The 16,377-nt window shown below is 42.5% G+C and overlaps 1 protein-coding gene across 12 annotated transcripts in view; it reads right to left on the reverse strand.

Moving 5' to 3' along the window:
• Nucleotides 1-16,377, reverse strand: part of CADM1 (cell adhesion molecule 1) — a 181,708-nt gene that overhangs the window by 118,705 nt on the left and 46,626 nt on the right. Inside the window, exon 1 of one of the 12 annotated variants that reach the window (XM_013187134.3) lies at nt 16,236-16,335. The exons of the other annotated variants lie outside the window; for them this stretch is intronic. Within the exon in view, the coding sequence (XP_013042588.1) occupies nt 16,236-16,320 (85 nt within the window). The 5' untranslated portion in view covers nt 16,321-16,335. Of the gene's footprint in view, nt 1-16,235; nt 16,336-16,377 lie in introns of those variants that run through there. 12 annotated transcript variants of the gene reach the window in all.

The raw sequence follows: 16,377 nt of genomic DNA on the forward strand, positions 1-16,377 counted from the left end.
ACGTTTTAGTGCCGACCAATAAATAATAGAAAGAATAAAGCACAGACAAAGCAATTTCTGCAAGCACTGCTAGGACTGCTTCTACAGTTATTGATAGCAAAAAACCTGAATATGAACAACATCAGACTAGCAAAAATGGGAAAAATCTTCTGGAAAAAAAATCTATAAAATGAATACTGATATCCTACTGGCATCTAACTTAGAACTCTGCAGAGGATAAAACCACCTCAAGACCTGATGCATTTACTGTTGAAAATTCGTTACATTCCATGACTAAATCATAAACGCTACAGTAGTATTTCAATCTCAGATTCTGCTGATGTTCACAAACTGAACTGTATTTGTATAGTTCATGCTGTCAGCAGAACCCCTAGACTGAACACCATGTCATTCATAAGATAAAGTGTCCAAGAGGCAATTCACCAGGTCTTAAAAAGGAAAGAGTGATGACCTCAATCCCCTTAGGAAGGCTGTCTCCCTAAAATGTCTCCGAAAAGTGAGAATAATGGATTCTGCAGGAATCTATCATCTCTTACTTAAGTGGCCAGACTTAATGCGTAGCATGCTGCACTTTTGCCTTAAATTATTCAGCATTTAAATGGATCTCTGTCCTTCATACCAGCTGCTCACGTAGAGACACACAACATATGTACATACAGATTCAGGCAGTAAAGCAGCCTCCTTCGTTGTAACTCCTGGTTACGGGCTGCTTAAGAGGCATCACCGCAGCCAGCGCGCGTGTGCTTTGTTTAAGCAACTCTCTGCTCTGCTGTACTAGTACCTGCAAGTACTTGCAAGTACTCCGTGCACTGCTGACTACAGTATGTGCTATGTATCAAAACCTGAAGCTCTTACTTACAATTTGTATGCCTTTGCTTCTTTCTGCAGGACCGTGACTCAGTAGCTCTGCTTCTTAATGCAAAGAGTCCAGATTTAGATGTCACAGTCATTAAACAGCCACAAAAAAAAAGTTAATTTTGCTCCCTTTTATTTCTCCTACCGCCCTCTGCAATTTTGAACTAATTCAGAAACTCAAAGTCTATCTCCTTTGCGGCAGGGAGGGGAGAAATGAGGAGGCAATGGGCTGCAAACAGCCAAGAAAGCAACTGAACTGCGCCACAGCCACCAAGATGACCGAAACCTGAACAGGAGGGATTCTTACTCAACACAACCCTTTGTGTTTGCTTTTCTGGTTACTGCTTGAATTCACAAACCATATAAATGTTTGGAAGAAGGCATTTGTTAAATCTTTTATAAGCGTCAATTTAACTGATGGAAAGCAGCGGATATTTTTCCTTACTGCTGCAGCAAGAAAACACAAAAGAATTTAAAAAAAAATCCCACAGCAGCTTTTTCCCTCCAGGGAAGATGGGTATTTGATATTCTAAGTATTTCTACAGCAAAACTGCAGGGAAACCAAGAGACAGCATCTCGGGAGCTCTGTGCACGCTATGTAACTGAGGAAAACGCCCTTCCTCCCCTCTTTCCCAGTCCACCTCTGGGTGTTAATGGGCACCCGTCTGCCCCAGTTTGCCCCCAGCTGCCCAGTTCAGCGGACAGAGGCGTCCAAACAGCGCGGTACGGAGACTGAAAGGCACAGGCTGGAGCAGAGGGAGCAAGAACTGCAGCAAGTTCTTTATTATGGTTAACAATCGTGATGCTACTGCAATCCTGATAGGATGGCCTGTTTCCTATCCCCAAGTCTCGGGCAGATATCCAGCACCAATGGAATGAAATGCGTCTATGTGGCAAAACCACAATACCTATTGGATACCAGCAAAAATACACAGTTTGTTGCCTGATGCACATTTCTAATACGTGGCAAAAATTCAGAGGGATTTTTGGGAGGTAGTTTACAAGTCAACAGAATGTAAGAGGAAAGGAAGCAACACCCATAGCTCTTGATAGCCTAGGAAATGCATAGTGAAGCTGCAGCATCCCAACTGGTTACCTGCAGCAGCCGCTGAGCTTGTGGTTTCCTCTTTAAGAGCTGGAGAGCTGCAGGAGGCACAGGAACACCAACAGCAGAACACACCATAAATAAACATCTCAGAGAGAAAGTTTTGTAACATCTACTATGCCTGTCACATACAAATGTTCTGTGCAGAGACAGATGGTCTAGGCTTCTATTAGCAATGAATAATGAGATGTGAAGTGAAAGGTGTGAGATGCTATTTAACCTTGCTTCCCCCCAACATCGTAAGTCCCGAACTGTACAGCATTTGATATTTTTGTGGTTATAAAACACCAAGAGCAGCAATATCACAAGTTAGCTAGGCACCAGCTATTTCACTATCTTTTAAACCAAATCTGTTCCCATTCCTTTAGCCTTCTTCAATATCAGAAGAACTGTCTGCAATAAAACAATGCAATAGCCAGCTGCGATTAAAAGGAGCTACCCAGTGAGCAACCCACCATCCTAAGAAGCAAAGCAATCCATACCAGACATTTCTCCACCAACGCCCAATATTACCTTCATTAATCAAGGGGTCCTGAAGCAGCCATTCTGACTTCACAACAGATCCAGAGATGAGCTAAACCAGTGAGAAGTGGTAAAGCAGTCCAATAGGGAACAGCCTCACCTGTCCTCACTACGTCCTCTCCAGCTCGTGCCTTGGTACTAGTACTGGTGTGCCTGCACAGCGAGTTAGCATCCCAGACTGCAAACTAACCTGGCAAGAGGGGTAAAAAACAGGTATCTCCTCGCAGCTGGGTTCGTGCTTGGTTCACTGCAGTTGTGCATTCTCTAAAATGACACAACTTGCACAGAAACTGAACTTGCTTATGCTAGAAAGGACATAGGAAAAAAATAATGGTCTCCAAATACCTAAGAGGTAGCTGCAATGAAAATACACTGCTCTGCATATACATTACAGATCTGGCAAACTGCAACAGGTTTAAACCACAGCATGGCAGGTTTATTCAAGCATGAAAAAAACCCACAGAAATAGATTGCTTAAGGCAGTCACAGCTGTTTTAAAAACGAGCTGATGATGACTGCCTGTCAGGAATGGGTTGGGGAAACCTGATCCCAGCCCAGGCAACAAGGGCAGGGACAAGATGACTTTGAAAGACCATGAAGTCGTCTTCCAGCTCAGGACACACTGGCCTAAGACAGCAGAATTTACAGAAAATTGTAACTGAAAGAAATTATTCTGAGATGAAGGATCAAATTAAAGCAAGTGACAGACCCCCACAACCCTGTTCTGCAACAACTAAGAAAGACTCCTGCTACTTACAGGGGTGGCTATGGAGTTGAACTTCAAATTAAGAAAAAGGATAGGAAAGCACTCATTTTAACTGGTTCACACTACCTTCATCTGAACTCAAGCACTATTACCTATCTGTGGTAACTTGCTGAAGCAGAGATAACTGCCCCACCCCGAGGCCCATCACAAGGTAACCTTGGCCATACTTATCAGATGGCACAAGCCCATCTTTGCAACCACTGCCCTGTGTTAATTGAACATAGTCTGCAAAACATACAGGCAAATTGCAAGAAAGAATTTATTAAAAAGTGTTCTGTAATACAGTCAGTTCCTAAAACTGTACTTGATATGCACAACCTTCTTCCAAGGCTATTCAGTTCTTTTGACATGTATGCAGCAGTTCTTTCAACTATTTACCTAATTTTACTTAAAAATGTAGGTTATGAACTAATTTCAGCTTGCCAACCAATTTACTAGTTCATACACCTCCTAAATTCAAACAGCCAAGTAATAACTGTCACCTGCAGTGAAAGCCAACTGATTCCGAAAAACCTCTGAAGAATGCCAGAATACAGCTAGGCTCTCTGGCCTGCTTCATCGCTTAAGAGCATGCATGTTTGCGTATTGTACTCTCCTTTATTAGCTTATACAAATAGGAAGAGTAATTCAAACCATCAAGCCATATACATTCTCCAGCCTTGGCCTGCGACTGAACGTTCTTACAATTTAGCTCTCTCTACTGCCGGGGCCCAACATTATGCAGAACTACAACGTCAGTGCAAGTGGAGATTCCTCTCAAGCCCATCTACCGCACATAAGAACAAGTATCAGCACATCTGCTCATTTGCTACTTGTTACATCAGAGACACTAAGCTTTTAGGAATAAATCATCTAAAACTATTTAAAACATTTTGTTCAGATTAATGGGCTATTTTATACAAAAGCACAGTCCCTAGAGTCATGTGCATTTGCAAACATGCTTGCATAACCAGTTTTAACGATTTGTAGACAAAAATTTGGCAACATGATACATTTATCCAGGGAATACTTGTTATGTTTTACTTAGATAAATACACATAATTGCTATTCCCCATCTATTTTCAGCAGCTCCATTACTAGTTGAATTGACTAATAATCACAAGGGTGCACTACCTTCACACTGGAGAAGGTCAAACCTGCTAGGCAGGAAAGGATGTTTCCTCTTTTAGGCGTACAGAGGCTTTAAAAAAGTGTTTCTGGGATCACAAGACACTCAAACAAGGCTGTAAGTCTAAGCTACCTTCAAAATCCACTACTAATAATGTTGTCCACAGCAACCTCTCTGCCCTTTTTCTCTGAATTTCAATGACAGTAATCCATAGGATCTGTTTTGTTTTGTCTTGTCTTTATTAAGAAGTGGTGGTTTGCAGGTGCACTACACATTTTTAAGGGAATCCTTAGGTTGACACATTGCATTAGAATTCAAGGTTTTGTGAACAAATAGTAAAAAAAATAAAAATGCAGTGGACAATGACATTATTAAAAAGCCACACAGTAAACAGTGATTTACATCCTTGTAAGAAACTGCCCTTCATCTGAGAAGTTTACTTTTTCAGTTGGAAAACTACAAAATAGCAAAAACTGAAGTGATTATAGAAAGTCTACATCTGTTTTTAACTACTTCATTAGTATCAAGTTGTTTTGTTTCCTTCCCAAATTACAGATCCGTCCCAAATCGATTCCATATTGATCTCATGTTAATGAAAGACCAACTAGAAATCTATACTGAGAAGATTAGCAGGGAAAACTGGAATTAGCAATACCTCCATAAAATGGCATAACAACAGGCTAGAGGCTCATATCCATCCCACTCCATTACCTTTGGAGGATGTGAAGATGCTATTTGCACTGACTAAAACTTCATTAACACCACAAAAAGGAAAGCATCATGTGATTTTGTCTTTAGCTATCTTTTAAATCTGAATTAAAGACCTAAAACCTCAAAACTACTCATTAAGTAGAAATAGAGCCTACTTACCAAGACAGAAAGTCCATGCCACATTCAGCTCGTATGTGCAAGAAGATGCAATGGCAGGCTGCTGTCATTGGCCTTGGCTCATTACAAACTGAAGACAGTGGTGAGAATGCAAGTGACATCCTGCAAGAGACATGGGTACTACCCCCTTGTTAACAAAAAAAAAAAACAAAAAAAAGACTATAAAAGATCAGTGAAAATAACAGAAAGGAGCAACAGCATCCCAGTCTTACTGCCAAACCACAGTCAAAAGGAAGGTAACTCCTTCTGTTCAAGTACCTCCATCTCAAATTCTGACAAACTTGAGCAAGAACGAGGAAATGCTTGCACATGCTTTCTCTGTCCAATCACACCAACATGTATACACACACACACTTACATTAATAGCAAAGGGCTCCAGCACGTATCGCAAATCCCTTCCTCTGGGCAAATAAAACACTCTTGCAGAAGCGAGTTTTTTTAAATCCAATTTGTCACAACAAATAGAAAGGCATGAAATACATTGTTACTGTTACACAGACATTTACATTCCTTATTGCTAATTTAAAATGGGAAATAACATTTCTTTCTGGCAGATGAAATACAGCTCTCATCATCTTGAAATACGTTAGAAGTAACTGTGTTCTGAATGAAATACGCTTCCTAAATACAGCAGTCAATATTAATAGGTCTTTAAATCTCACAGGATTGGAAGCAAAAATTCATCCAGTTTAACAATGTCTGAAGTAATAGGACACTAATGAGTTGCTATGAACTCTTAAAAGTTCACCTGAAGATAATTAAAAAAAAAGCCACCTCCTACCGGTTTCATATGGGAGACGATAATACCAAACAAAATGTTTTCTCCTACAGCATCTCCATTGATGCCTCTGCAAAAATTCCATTTCCAAACAGCCTGACATTCAATACTGAGATGTTAAGATCTGACTTATCCTTTTCAAAGCAATCTCCTTGCTAATGCATCTCTCCCCACCAGCCTTCCCTGTGGCTGATCCCTTTCCTACAAAGTTGCTCATGATTCAAGCAGATAACTTCTGTCTTTAATCTAGATTCCAGAGGAAACTAAATTAACTTCTCAGTGCCACAAATGGAAAGCACTGCGTCTGAGAACTCACATTTGAGGAGTTAAGGCTGTCAGCTTCACCAATATATCATAACTAGGTATTTACGGAAGCATCCGAATAGTCTCAGACAGGGTGCCTGATAGATGCATAAACAAAACGCACGGTTCTTGCATCCTGCCTCTCCTTCCTACACCAACACCAGCCCCCGTAAGCCATAAAAGCCAGGAATTAAGAGCGGTGAAGAAATTAAAACCCAACGCACGTTTCAGCACAGCAAACAAGGCGTCGGCGGTGCTCGGAGGGCAGCCAGCACAGGGGTTCACGTGGGCGGCAGCACGGGGGATGCAGGCTCCTGGCCCCCATGCCCAGGTCCCTGTCCCCGCGCCACGGCACAGCGGGGCCCTGCCACAGCCTGGTGCTGGCATAGCCGGGGGAAATACGGCGTTCAGAAGCTCCCTGAGCATCTCCAAGGACCAACAAGCAGACAGCGGTTTGTATGTCATTCACAGCTGGGAAATGGACACCGCTGCTGTTTTTTGGTCAGGCTTCTGTAAAGCTAATCAAGGAGACGAGGGTCTGGAGCTCCAGCCCTCTGCAAAATGCTGCTTCTCGGAGCCCTCCTACTGTGCCCAGAAGAACACGTAAGAAGAACATGTATGAAGAAGAACTTCATAAACTGAACTCAAGTCACAAGTGTAAGGCATACCTGATGCCTGAACTACTGATAGCTACAGAAGCAGAAAACTCAAGCAAGAAAAACACATGGTGAACGTGCCACCTCACCAGATACTGAGCTGTCCAACTTAAATATTTCGAAATGGGGAGGGAAACAAAAGTCTCCTCAATACACAGATCCCCTGCTGACATCAGGAAGACTCACACCTGCTTGTTAACAGGAAAGAAACCATTCAGACCACAGGATTAAAGGCTTCTTTTTGCTAGATTCATGTTTTGACAATAGCTTTTTTTTTTTAAGAGACATTTGTCATTAACAAACTTTAGACAAGGTTAATGAAAGTTCTGTCACTTTAATGTCTAGGCTGCTTTAAATTACAGATGTCATCTGCCATGACTAAAGAAAGGGCACTGTGCAATAATACCATAAACTATCATCTCCAGGGACACACAGGTAATTGCATAGCTCATTAAAAAACTGTTTTAATTATTAATTGACCGTGTCAGAGTTGTCCTTTGAAGTCAAGTTTAATTTTTTTCCTTGCAAGCATGCTGATTCCAAGCTGACCTACAGAACTTTCTCTGCCACCCCACAGAAGTGGAAGGGAAGGCTTGGGACCAGGCTCACAGCACGGGACCACGTCTCAACAGCACGAGTGTTGCACGATCGCACATACCTCAATTGGCAGTACTAAGGATTTTAGACAGGATAAAGATGACAAAAGTACAAGTATCATATGGTTTCCTTAATTGCCAGGTGCTAGACTGTCAGAAAAGGAACATTTCAGCGACTGTGGTTACCTCAAGAGGAAGAAAGCATCCCACCAGCAAGCACGAGCTGTAACTGCACTCCCAGACTGAAGCTGTAGGAAAGTGAGTTTACAATGCCAGAGTAGTTAAATTGTTAAATTCTACTCTGTTCCCCTGAATCTTGTAGTGTGGCAAAAGACACAGTTTCTTGACAACTTTTTTCACGGGCATTAATTTTACAAGGAAGCAATAAAACTCTGCTGCTTCTACCCCCAGCCAGCACCGACAATGCAAGTAAAACCAGTACGATGTAGAGCAAAGGGTTCAAAGCAGCATTCTTGTGTACCCAGCTGCAAAGATGAAAATAACATCTGCTCCACACTGGCTTGAAAGACTGACTTCATGAACACTAAGGCAGCTGAGAGTGTCTACGTGCACCCACCACAGTCTAGTGATAGCTAAATTCACAAAACGTCGCATACATATCATGTAAAACACTAAAAACACGTAGAGGGACATCTTCATAAAATACACCAAACAAGCAGCTTGTAGGGATGGTATGTGAATGGGAGGGCTAACAAAAATAAAGCTTTTATCCCCAAATGACATGAATCCACAGCTTGCATTCCACTGCCCTACAACCTTCCTCTTACCCAGTTCCTGTTCACACTATTTGCTAACGTAATTGAATCCTTCAAGCGTCTTTATATTTCACTCTGGTTTGGGGACAATGCTGTTGAAACGTGTTTACCATCCATCTTTCTTAACGTGCTTAATCTAAATAGAAGACTCAAATCCAAGATCATGCATTTGATGGATAGCTCACCTTTTTGCAACAGTATATCGCAAATGCATCCTATTATTGCTCTCAGAAACCTAACAGAAAGCCTGTATTCACAGTAATTTTAGCTTCTCCCACCAAACTAGCTATCATATATACTTATTACAGCATAGTATGATTAAAAATAGATAAGGTAAGGTTAAAGGAGCTGCCATGAATAAGACAGGGATATGTGAACAAACTTAACAGACCCCACCAGTGTCATACAAGACTTCCAAGAATTTTTGGTTGCAGAACTAAAATATTGCTTCCCCAGGTCACCCAGTAGCTTTCATTATAGTGAAGAACCTCATCAAGGTATGCTGGGCTGGCTTATCCAATTAAAAATAAATAAAATAAAATGCATTCTGTTTCCCAAATCAGGTAAACATAACTGTACCTGCCACATCCACCTCGTAGCAAAATACAACGTACTCCATAAAGTCCCAAGCAATTCCTAGTGAAACCTTAAGTTAATAAAGATAGTAACATTGCTTTATGGCATTTAGATGCAGACCTGAGATAGAAAAAATGCATTACGTTTGAACAACAACAAAAAATTAATTACTAATGCCACACAGTGCCAAGAAATCCAATTTTATATGCTTAATATAATTTTGTATTAGGAGAGTGACTTGGATATTCTTAATAAAAAGCAAGTATTTTCCTAGATCAAAGTAGTGTAGCATGTATTGCTAAAAAATGTGATCCTTCATCTCTGTTTGTAGCGTTATACAGATCCACATGTACCCAGCTTTCAAAAAAGTGTATGTTATTTTGCATGCAAATAAAGCAAAGAAAAATGCCTGCTACTCAGAAAACAATGATGTACTCTTCTGTAATAAACAGCTGGTGGTACTTCACGTACAAGGGACTTCTGTATAATTACCAGTTTACATTGCTGGTTAATACTAACCACAGCCCTTGCAACCTGGCTAGTACCACTCTCTCTTGTGTAAGGATGGACTCTAGGCTGAAATGTTCAACATCTGGAAGACTTGCCGCTGCTACAAACTTCAGTTTCTCCCACTTACACACTTCTCCGTTTCTCTATCTGTAAACCAGGGCCATGCACCCCCGTGGAGCCGGAGGGAGGTTTTGCAATGGCTATTATAATGGACTCTCACCAATCATTTATTACATGCTGCTTTCCATCTGTGAGCTTCAAAGTTCACAAGATAATAATATGACGCATTTTCTAGCATTTTACCAGGAATGGGCAGCTGTGCCAAGTAAATGTCTACCCATCATACTTAACATATTTGGCAGCAGAGCAGCTGTTGAATCTTGGCCTAACAACGGGTGCAGGACATCTGCTAGCATCCCCGAGACTTGAACGAAGCACCTTGTATTATTCGAGACTTGCTGGAATCTTCCCGGAAAAGTTGATTATGACATATAAGTGGCACACGTTTTATTAGGCAAATATCCAAACCAACGGTAGTGCTGCATTGCTTTCTTTCTTTTCTTTAAGAAAAGCCAACAACCAGTAAGTGGGTACAGCCAAGTTAAGTCAGACTGCCGCAGGCACCGGTGCTAGGAGAGCTACAAAGCGCCAGAAGAGTACAAAGCAGGGCGAGGGCAGGGAAGGCCGTGCAACGTGCTCATTAATCATGAAAACCAACCAAAACAAATGCCAGGCCCAACAAGAAACAGGAGAGAAAACTGCCTGAATTCCAGTCCCAGATCTCAGGGCAGGGCTGTGACCAGCTGCACCTCATCTCTGCCCAGCCATCAACATCCGTGTCTGTTTCCAAAAAGAGCAGGTTAGTGCCACGTAACTGGTCTTGCAGAGTACAAATGCAGATCGAGTATAAATAATGGTATATACTAGTGAAGCATCTTCAAAGTGTACTGTACCGAGACGCTGTAGTTGCAGACCACTTCATTTATATCACAAGGGGTAAGCGGAGGGCATGCAATTCACCCTGGGCCAAGCCTGTTTCTGCTGCAGAGCTCAAGAACTGAAACATGCCTTCTGCACAGTGCTTGGGACACAGACACACAGGAAGGCGGACAGCAAAGCTTCAGCGTGTTTGTCACTGGAGCAGCTACGTGCCTTTCCTACTGAAGGAAAAAAAAAAACATCTTTCCCCCCCATCCCTCTGAGCCATAATTAAAACTGCGTTCAGTATTGTCGGTGCACTGCAAGGTCTCCCAAGGAGCCCGCGCCTCTGGCACATCCAAAGGCACCTCTTTACAAGGGTGAGCGATACGATACAGAGCTGTAAGGATCATTGCACTGGCAAGTATCAGAGACTGCCAGATAACCTTTCCGAGGGAAAGGCGAAATAAAGCAAAAGAGATGTGCAAGAATGAAATGAAAACATTTGTATTTCTGGGAGCAAATTATATATACCAGTCTCGTCTTTTATCCCTGTTAAAGCTCACCCTGGCTTCCACAGAACAGGGAAGAAAAAAAAAATCAGAGGTCAACACCTTACGTCAATTTTCCAGCTTCTCCCCAGTCAATGAAATAGTTAATTATAGTTTTTCTACTTGTTTAATTCAGATAGAAAAGTCAACCACTTCATTTAATAATTTAGTTGAAACATGTCCACATAAGAACACACTAATTTCTCATTCAGTTTTCAAATTGAATCAATTTAATGGCTGCCAATAATACAGCAGCAGCAATGCAAAAAAACCCTAACAATTGACAGTAAACCAAAGTTAGTCGTTCTTTATAAATTGACTATTGTCTCAAAGCCCAAGAAAGAAATCAATGCACATCAATGTCTAGAAACTATTAACCTATCTGCACTAGACTGCAATAATTGAGCACAATTAGACATCCAACTTAAGGAATTCATCAAAATGAACAAAATGCAAGAATTTTCCATCTAATTCTTGTTCATTTTTTGGAAGCACACTGCCTTTGCTGCAGCCTTGTGTTCCGCCGGTTCGTCACTGCGTTCCTATCCTTTACAGAGGAGCTGAGCAGTGCGTGGGCACGCGGCTCGATGGGGACAGCCGAGCATCCCCCATGCACCCCATGTAGAGGAGCGGCCGCTGGCTGCTGCTGCGGGCTCGAGCTTCAGATGCAGCTTCCCGGGGCAGGTGCACAGCAGCACCGGCGCACACAGCAGCACACCGCCGACATCGCCCCGCTCACCGCCCCACGTCCCCAGCACTCGACTGGGCCACGGTCCTTGGTCACCTGCCTGGCCAGACCTCAGCAAGGCATTTCATCTCGCCAGCAGCGGCTCAACCTCTGCACTTGCCAGACTTTGGAAAATATCCCAATTCAGCTTTCCGATGTCTTGAAAAACAGCCTCATTACTCACTTAGTAACATTATCCTTTTCAAGCAAAAAGGCACGTCAATTAACATTGGAAGTGATCTTTCCATGAAACCCACTAAAATTATTTTAGGCTGAGTACTCCATTACAAACCACAGTGCTTTTCTACCCCTTTTTTGGGAGAAATATTTTTACCTCCAATTCATTTGTTCTAGAAGTCAAACTGCATTGGGTTCATACGTCATCTCCTGTCCCCTTCAACCAAGCAACCCCAATGCCAATTTAATTTTGCCCTGCCTTGCTGCTCCAGAGCTCTTTCACATTTCCTGGAGCCCAGGGATTAGCACACTGGCATGGCTCTTGAATTGAAAAGTGAGGCAGAGAAGATAATTTGAAGATAACTTGTTGATCGGTGCTCAATCCACAGGCACCACTGCGGTGACCTTTCGGTAGCTGCGCTCAGCCCATCGTCTCCCCGGTGCCATGGGTTCAGCGGCTGCTGGTCACACCACCTTACCATTTACTGCAGATTTACACCGACTTCTGGAAACATTTTCCATTCAGAGGTCGTAACTGTGACTTTCACTTTGGATTATATCCTTAAAAGTCAGTTATTACATCATTTTTAAAGCCCCATCATATTTTTGCACAAAAGCAGGGAAAGAATCAAGTTAAAAGTAAAAATCATTGCTTCCCAGTTCAGACTTTCATTCCTCACCCTCTATCTTCAATGGGAAAAGCTCAAGAAAATATTAAAAAATGGGCACAGCACAGAAGGGAGCATACCTCTGTGTTTTAATGCAACTGAAGCCCCGTGTCCTCAGGTTATCTCCCAGGAGGCAGAAATCAGAGTTAAATTTACGGTTTCAAATCCTAATCTTTCAGAACACCAATAATGCTCCTGGTTCAAACAGACACAGGTTAGGAGTGAATGAACTAAAAGAGGAAAGATAAAGGGTACTTGTGATGCCAGTGCTCCTCTTCCCATAAATCTACTTCCTTTTATATTAAAGGAAGTCATTGATAGCAAATGGATTTTTCAATGTATCAGCCAAATGCAGAATTTCAGTGAACTCGGTCATAAATTACCCACGAGGCAGAGGGCTGGCTGGGGAGGGAGGGAAAAGACGACAGTTACAAAACAGAAGCAGCTCTGCAAGAGACGAGAAACGAAGATGCCCTACTTTCAAAGGATATTTTTCTGCTAACTTTGTCATTTCCCTCTTGTACATGCACTTATGAAGGATACTCACAGGGGATGCACACTCCCACACAAGTGGAAGCTGCCACCGGAACGTGTCAGTGGTGGAAGAAACATCGAAATCCACTGAAGAAAGTGTTACAGCACTATCATTTTACAAAACTGTCTTGTGAAGTCACTGTAGGCTGTAGTCTAAAACAAAAGTTAGCCAGCACACATTACAAATGGAACAAAGGAAAGGTACAAAAACTAGGAGACCTACTGCTATTTTCTTTTGAAGTCAAGTATTTCTTAAGGCGAAGAGTGAAACAAGATACTCTGATAATGTTTCCTTATAGCCTTTTTTCTCCCCCTTTTTCTTTCTTTCTTTTTTTTTTTTTAAAGTCCATCTCCAGAGGGAAAACTTGTTTGTTATAACCAAACATATGTGAAAAGCAATAACAAAGCAAATAAAGAGATTTAAGTTGCAGGCAGGACCTTATGGTTTATGGAACGCAGAAATCTGTGCTTGCTCAACTCTTCCGGCATCACCAATTGAAGAGGAAAATGATGCTTAAGATCTTTAGAAGTAAGAGGACAGAGAAACTGCTTAAAAGAGAAAGGGAATACTGAAGCACATGTTATACAAATCAATCGAGCCCTACATGTTACTCCTAGAGAAAAAAAGGGATTAAAAAAAAAAAAAAAAGGCATCAAGACGATGCTGTTCTTGTGAGCACCACCCCAGCACACGGCTGGAAATGCCCACAAGAGGCTTTTTCCATTCAGACCAGTTCACCCCGCCCTCGCCCCAGCCTGGCCCATTCTGAATTCCTCTCGTGTGGCCGCACATCGCTTCGCTGCGTGCTGGCACGAGGGGCAAGCCAGGAACGCAGGCACCGCGCATCCACAGCCACACAGCGTGCACAGAAAAAGTTTGCAGCTGTCTGCAAAAATCTAGTGTACACATACCGATTATTATTCGGTGTGGCCAGCAACACTTGCTGAAGCTCAAGCTGCACAAAGATCTTATTAGTGCTATAAAGGATTGTATTAAAAATACATGAAGTATGCAGACAGCCACACTTTCTCTACATGGCTTCACTGCTTTAAGCATCTGCAAATGAAGATAGCATTCAAGCAGCAGTAACTTTCTGTATGTAGTTCTCTATTTTTATCATCTTTGTGTGCTACATGCTTGGTATTTAGGAAATGGTCAAGCTCAAAGGCAGTGTAATACAAGCACTTGCTCCAAACCCCACTTGCGCGGACCAGCCGGCACACCTCGGTCCTTCTCAGCCCTCCCCTCAGGGGCTGGATCATACTTGTACACACAGCTCCTTGGATGAGAACAAGAACTTCCCTTTGGAGACCCCTCCTTAGCGCTGCTAGCCATCATGATACACACCAAAATTGCCAATAATACTATCTTAACTGAGGGCTCTGAAAAGGATCACAAAAGAGGCTGTCAAAGTGGTAGCACGGCTCCGTGCTCCTGACATCAGCGGATGCATTTGCTCCAGGAAAGTCACCAGAGGCAGGCACCAGAGCCCATCAACAGCCAAAGTCATCTCTTGCTGGCTGCAGGATGAAAGCCTTGGCAAGATGCCTTCAAATGTACCTGCTAACATCCCTCTCAAATCCTAAGGAAAGCAGATCACCAAAACCAAACCCCCGGACAACGTGCTTCTTCTCCAAAAGGAGGAAGTAAAAGCCTCTGTCCTGACAGCAGGGACACCCAACCCTGCTCCCACGTTACCTTATGCCAAGAGCTTCTCTCCCACCTGCTCCGAGCAGAGGAAAAGAGGAGCAGCTCTTGTCAGGGCACTTACAGGGGCAAATTTCTCTTTGGGAAACTTACCGCATCAGCCTGGTCAGCACAAATGAGCAAAGAGCATCAGAAGTTGCCACATCCACCAATCCCAGGTATGCACAAATTTTCTACTCCATCTCATCATCCGCGACATGTTCAGCCGATATCTCCACGGCAGATAATCAAGCCTCTTCACTACCTTTCTTTATTAATCCTTCCTAATCCTCTTTCAAATTTTAGCTTCAGTTTTAATTAATGAAAATCTGTTTTTGTAAACGTGTAAAACGCACCTTGTTGAAGTCCTTTATTGCAGATCACCACAAATTTGCTTTCTACAGGGTTCCATGCTGCAGCAAAGCCACAATTAGTGCCTTGTCCCCACTCATATATGACCCATGGCAGAAAACAGATTCCAGAAGCTAAAAGGGTAAACGTTTGACACTACAAAAAGGTAGCGTGCCCATTCAGCTGTCAGCCCTGCTATTCAAATCACAAGTTAAAGGAAACCATCTGTTCACCCTTTTGCTGTACTGTTGCCACCTTGGACACCCGACACTGCCACGAAGGCGATGGAATAAATAGAGTGTTAACATGGTTTTATAGGAAAGTTTCTGCAAAGCAAGATCAGGAGGCAAAGTAACTGTGGCTATATATGTACACATACAAGCTACCAGACCAGCGTACCACAACCCCGTCGCCTTTTTCTCTATTATGTCTTGTTACGCCCACCAGGGCTTGAGGTTTTTCTTTGTTTTTGATGATCATTTTTAATACCGCCTCTCAACGCGCATTTTCGTCCTTTGCCATCCTGTTGTGAGGTCACGATACGTTTGTGACAGTTACCATGGAAACAGACTGACGACACAAACACAAGATTAGGATTTCTCTGCAAAGCGGGAGGAGGAGATGGGTTGCGAGGGAGCAGGCTGTTACTCAAATCTCTTCAGTAATAGCTATGGGAATAGAGAACATTACTGGCAAAGTAAATTGCTTTTTGTAAAAATGTTCTCTTTTTTTGAAGTTTGCCCCCATGTGAAAGTCTCTAAGTCAGAACCTTAACATTATTTTAATGTACTATTCTGTATTTAATAATCTTCTGCTTCAGAAACTAGTCTGTTACCATGGGAATGACAGCCGCACAAATACAGGATTAAGGCTATCAAGCAGAAGGAGAAAAGAAATTATGAATAAACTAGTTATGTTCAATAATTAGCAACTATATGAAAAAACCAAAATCATGAATTTAGATTGATGCATTTATCTCAGTGTTTGAATACAACGATGAGGGTGTTATTGCTCAAAAAAGGGATTCTAACACATTACACAAGTATTTTTTACTAAATGGCTCCTACTTGGAATGATAATTTATTTTGCTCCCATTCCCATTTTTCCCTTCTAATTAGCAGACCACTCCACACATCTGGCTTTGCATACGAAAGGCAGGCGCGCAGAGCCTGCTGAGCCTCACCGTCCGCACGTCTCGAGCATCCTGGCTGAAAACAGCAACCTGTGCACAGCAGTCCGTGGCTCCAGAGCTGAAGAGGGCAGCTCATCTGGGACAGCACCTCGCAGCTTCTGCCCCTAGCCAGTACCTGCAACTACACAGGCTG

This window comes from Anser cygnoides, chromosome 21, assembly GCF_040182565.1.
Source record: "Anser cygnoides isolate HZ-2024a breed goose chromosome 21, Taihu_goose_T2T_genome, whole genome shotgun sequence".
In the NCBI taxonomy this organism is placed as follows: Eukaryota; Metazoa; Chordata; class Aves; order Anseriformes; family Anatidae; genus Anser; species Anser cygnoides.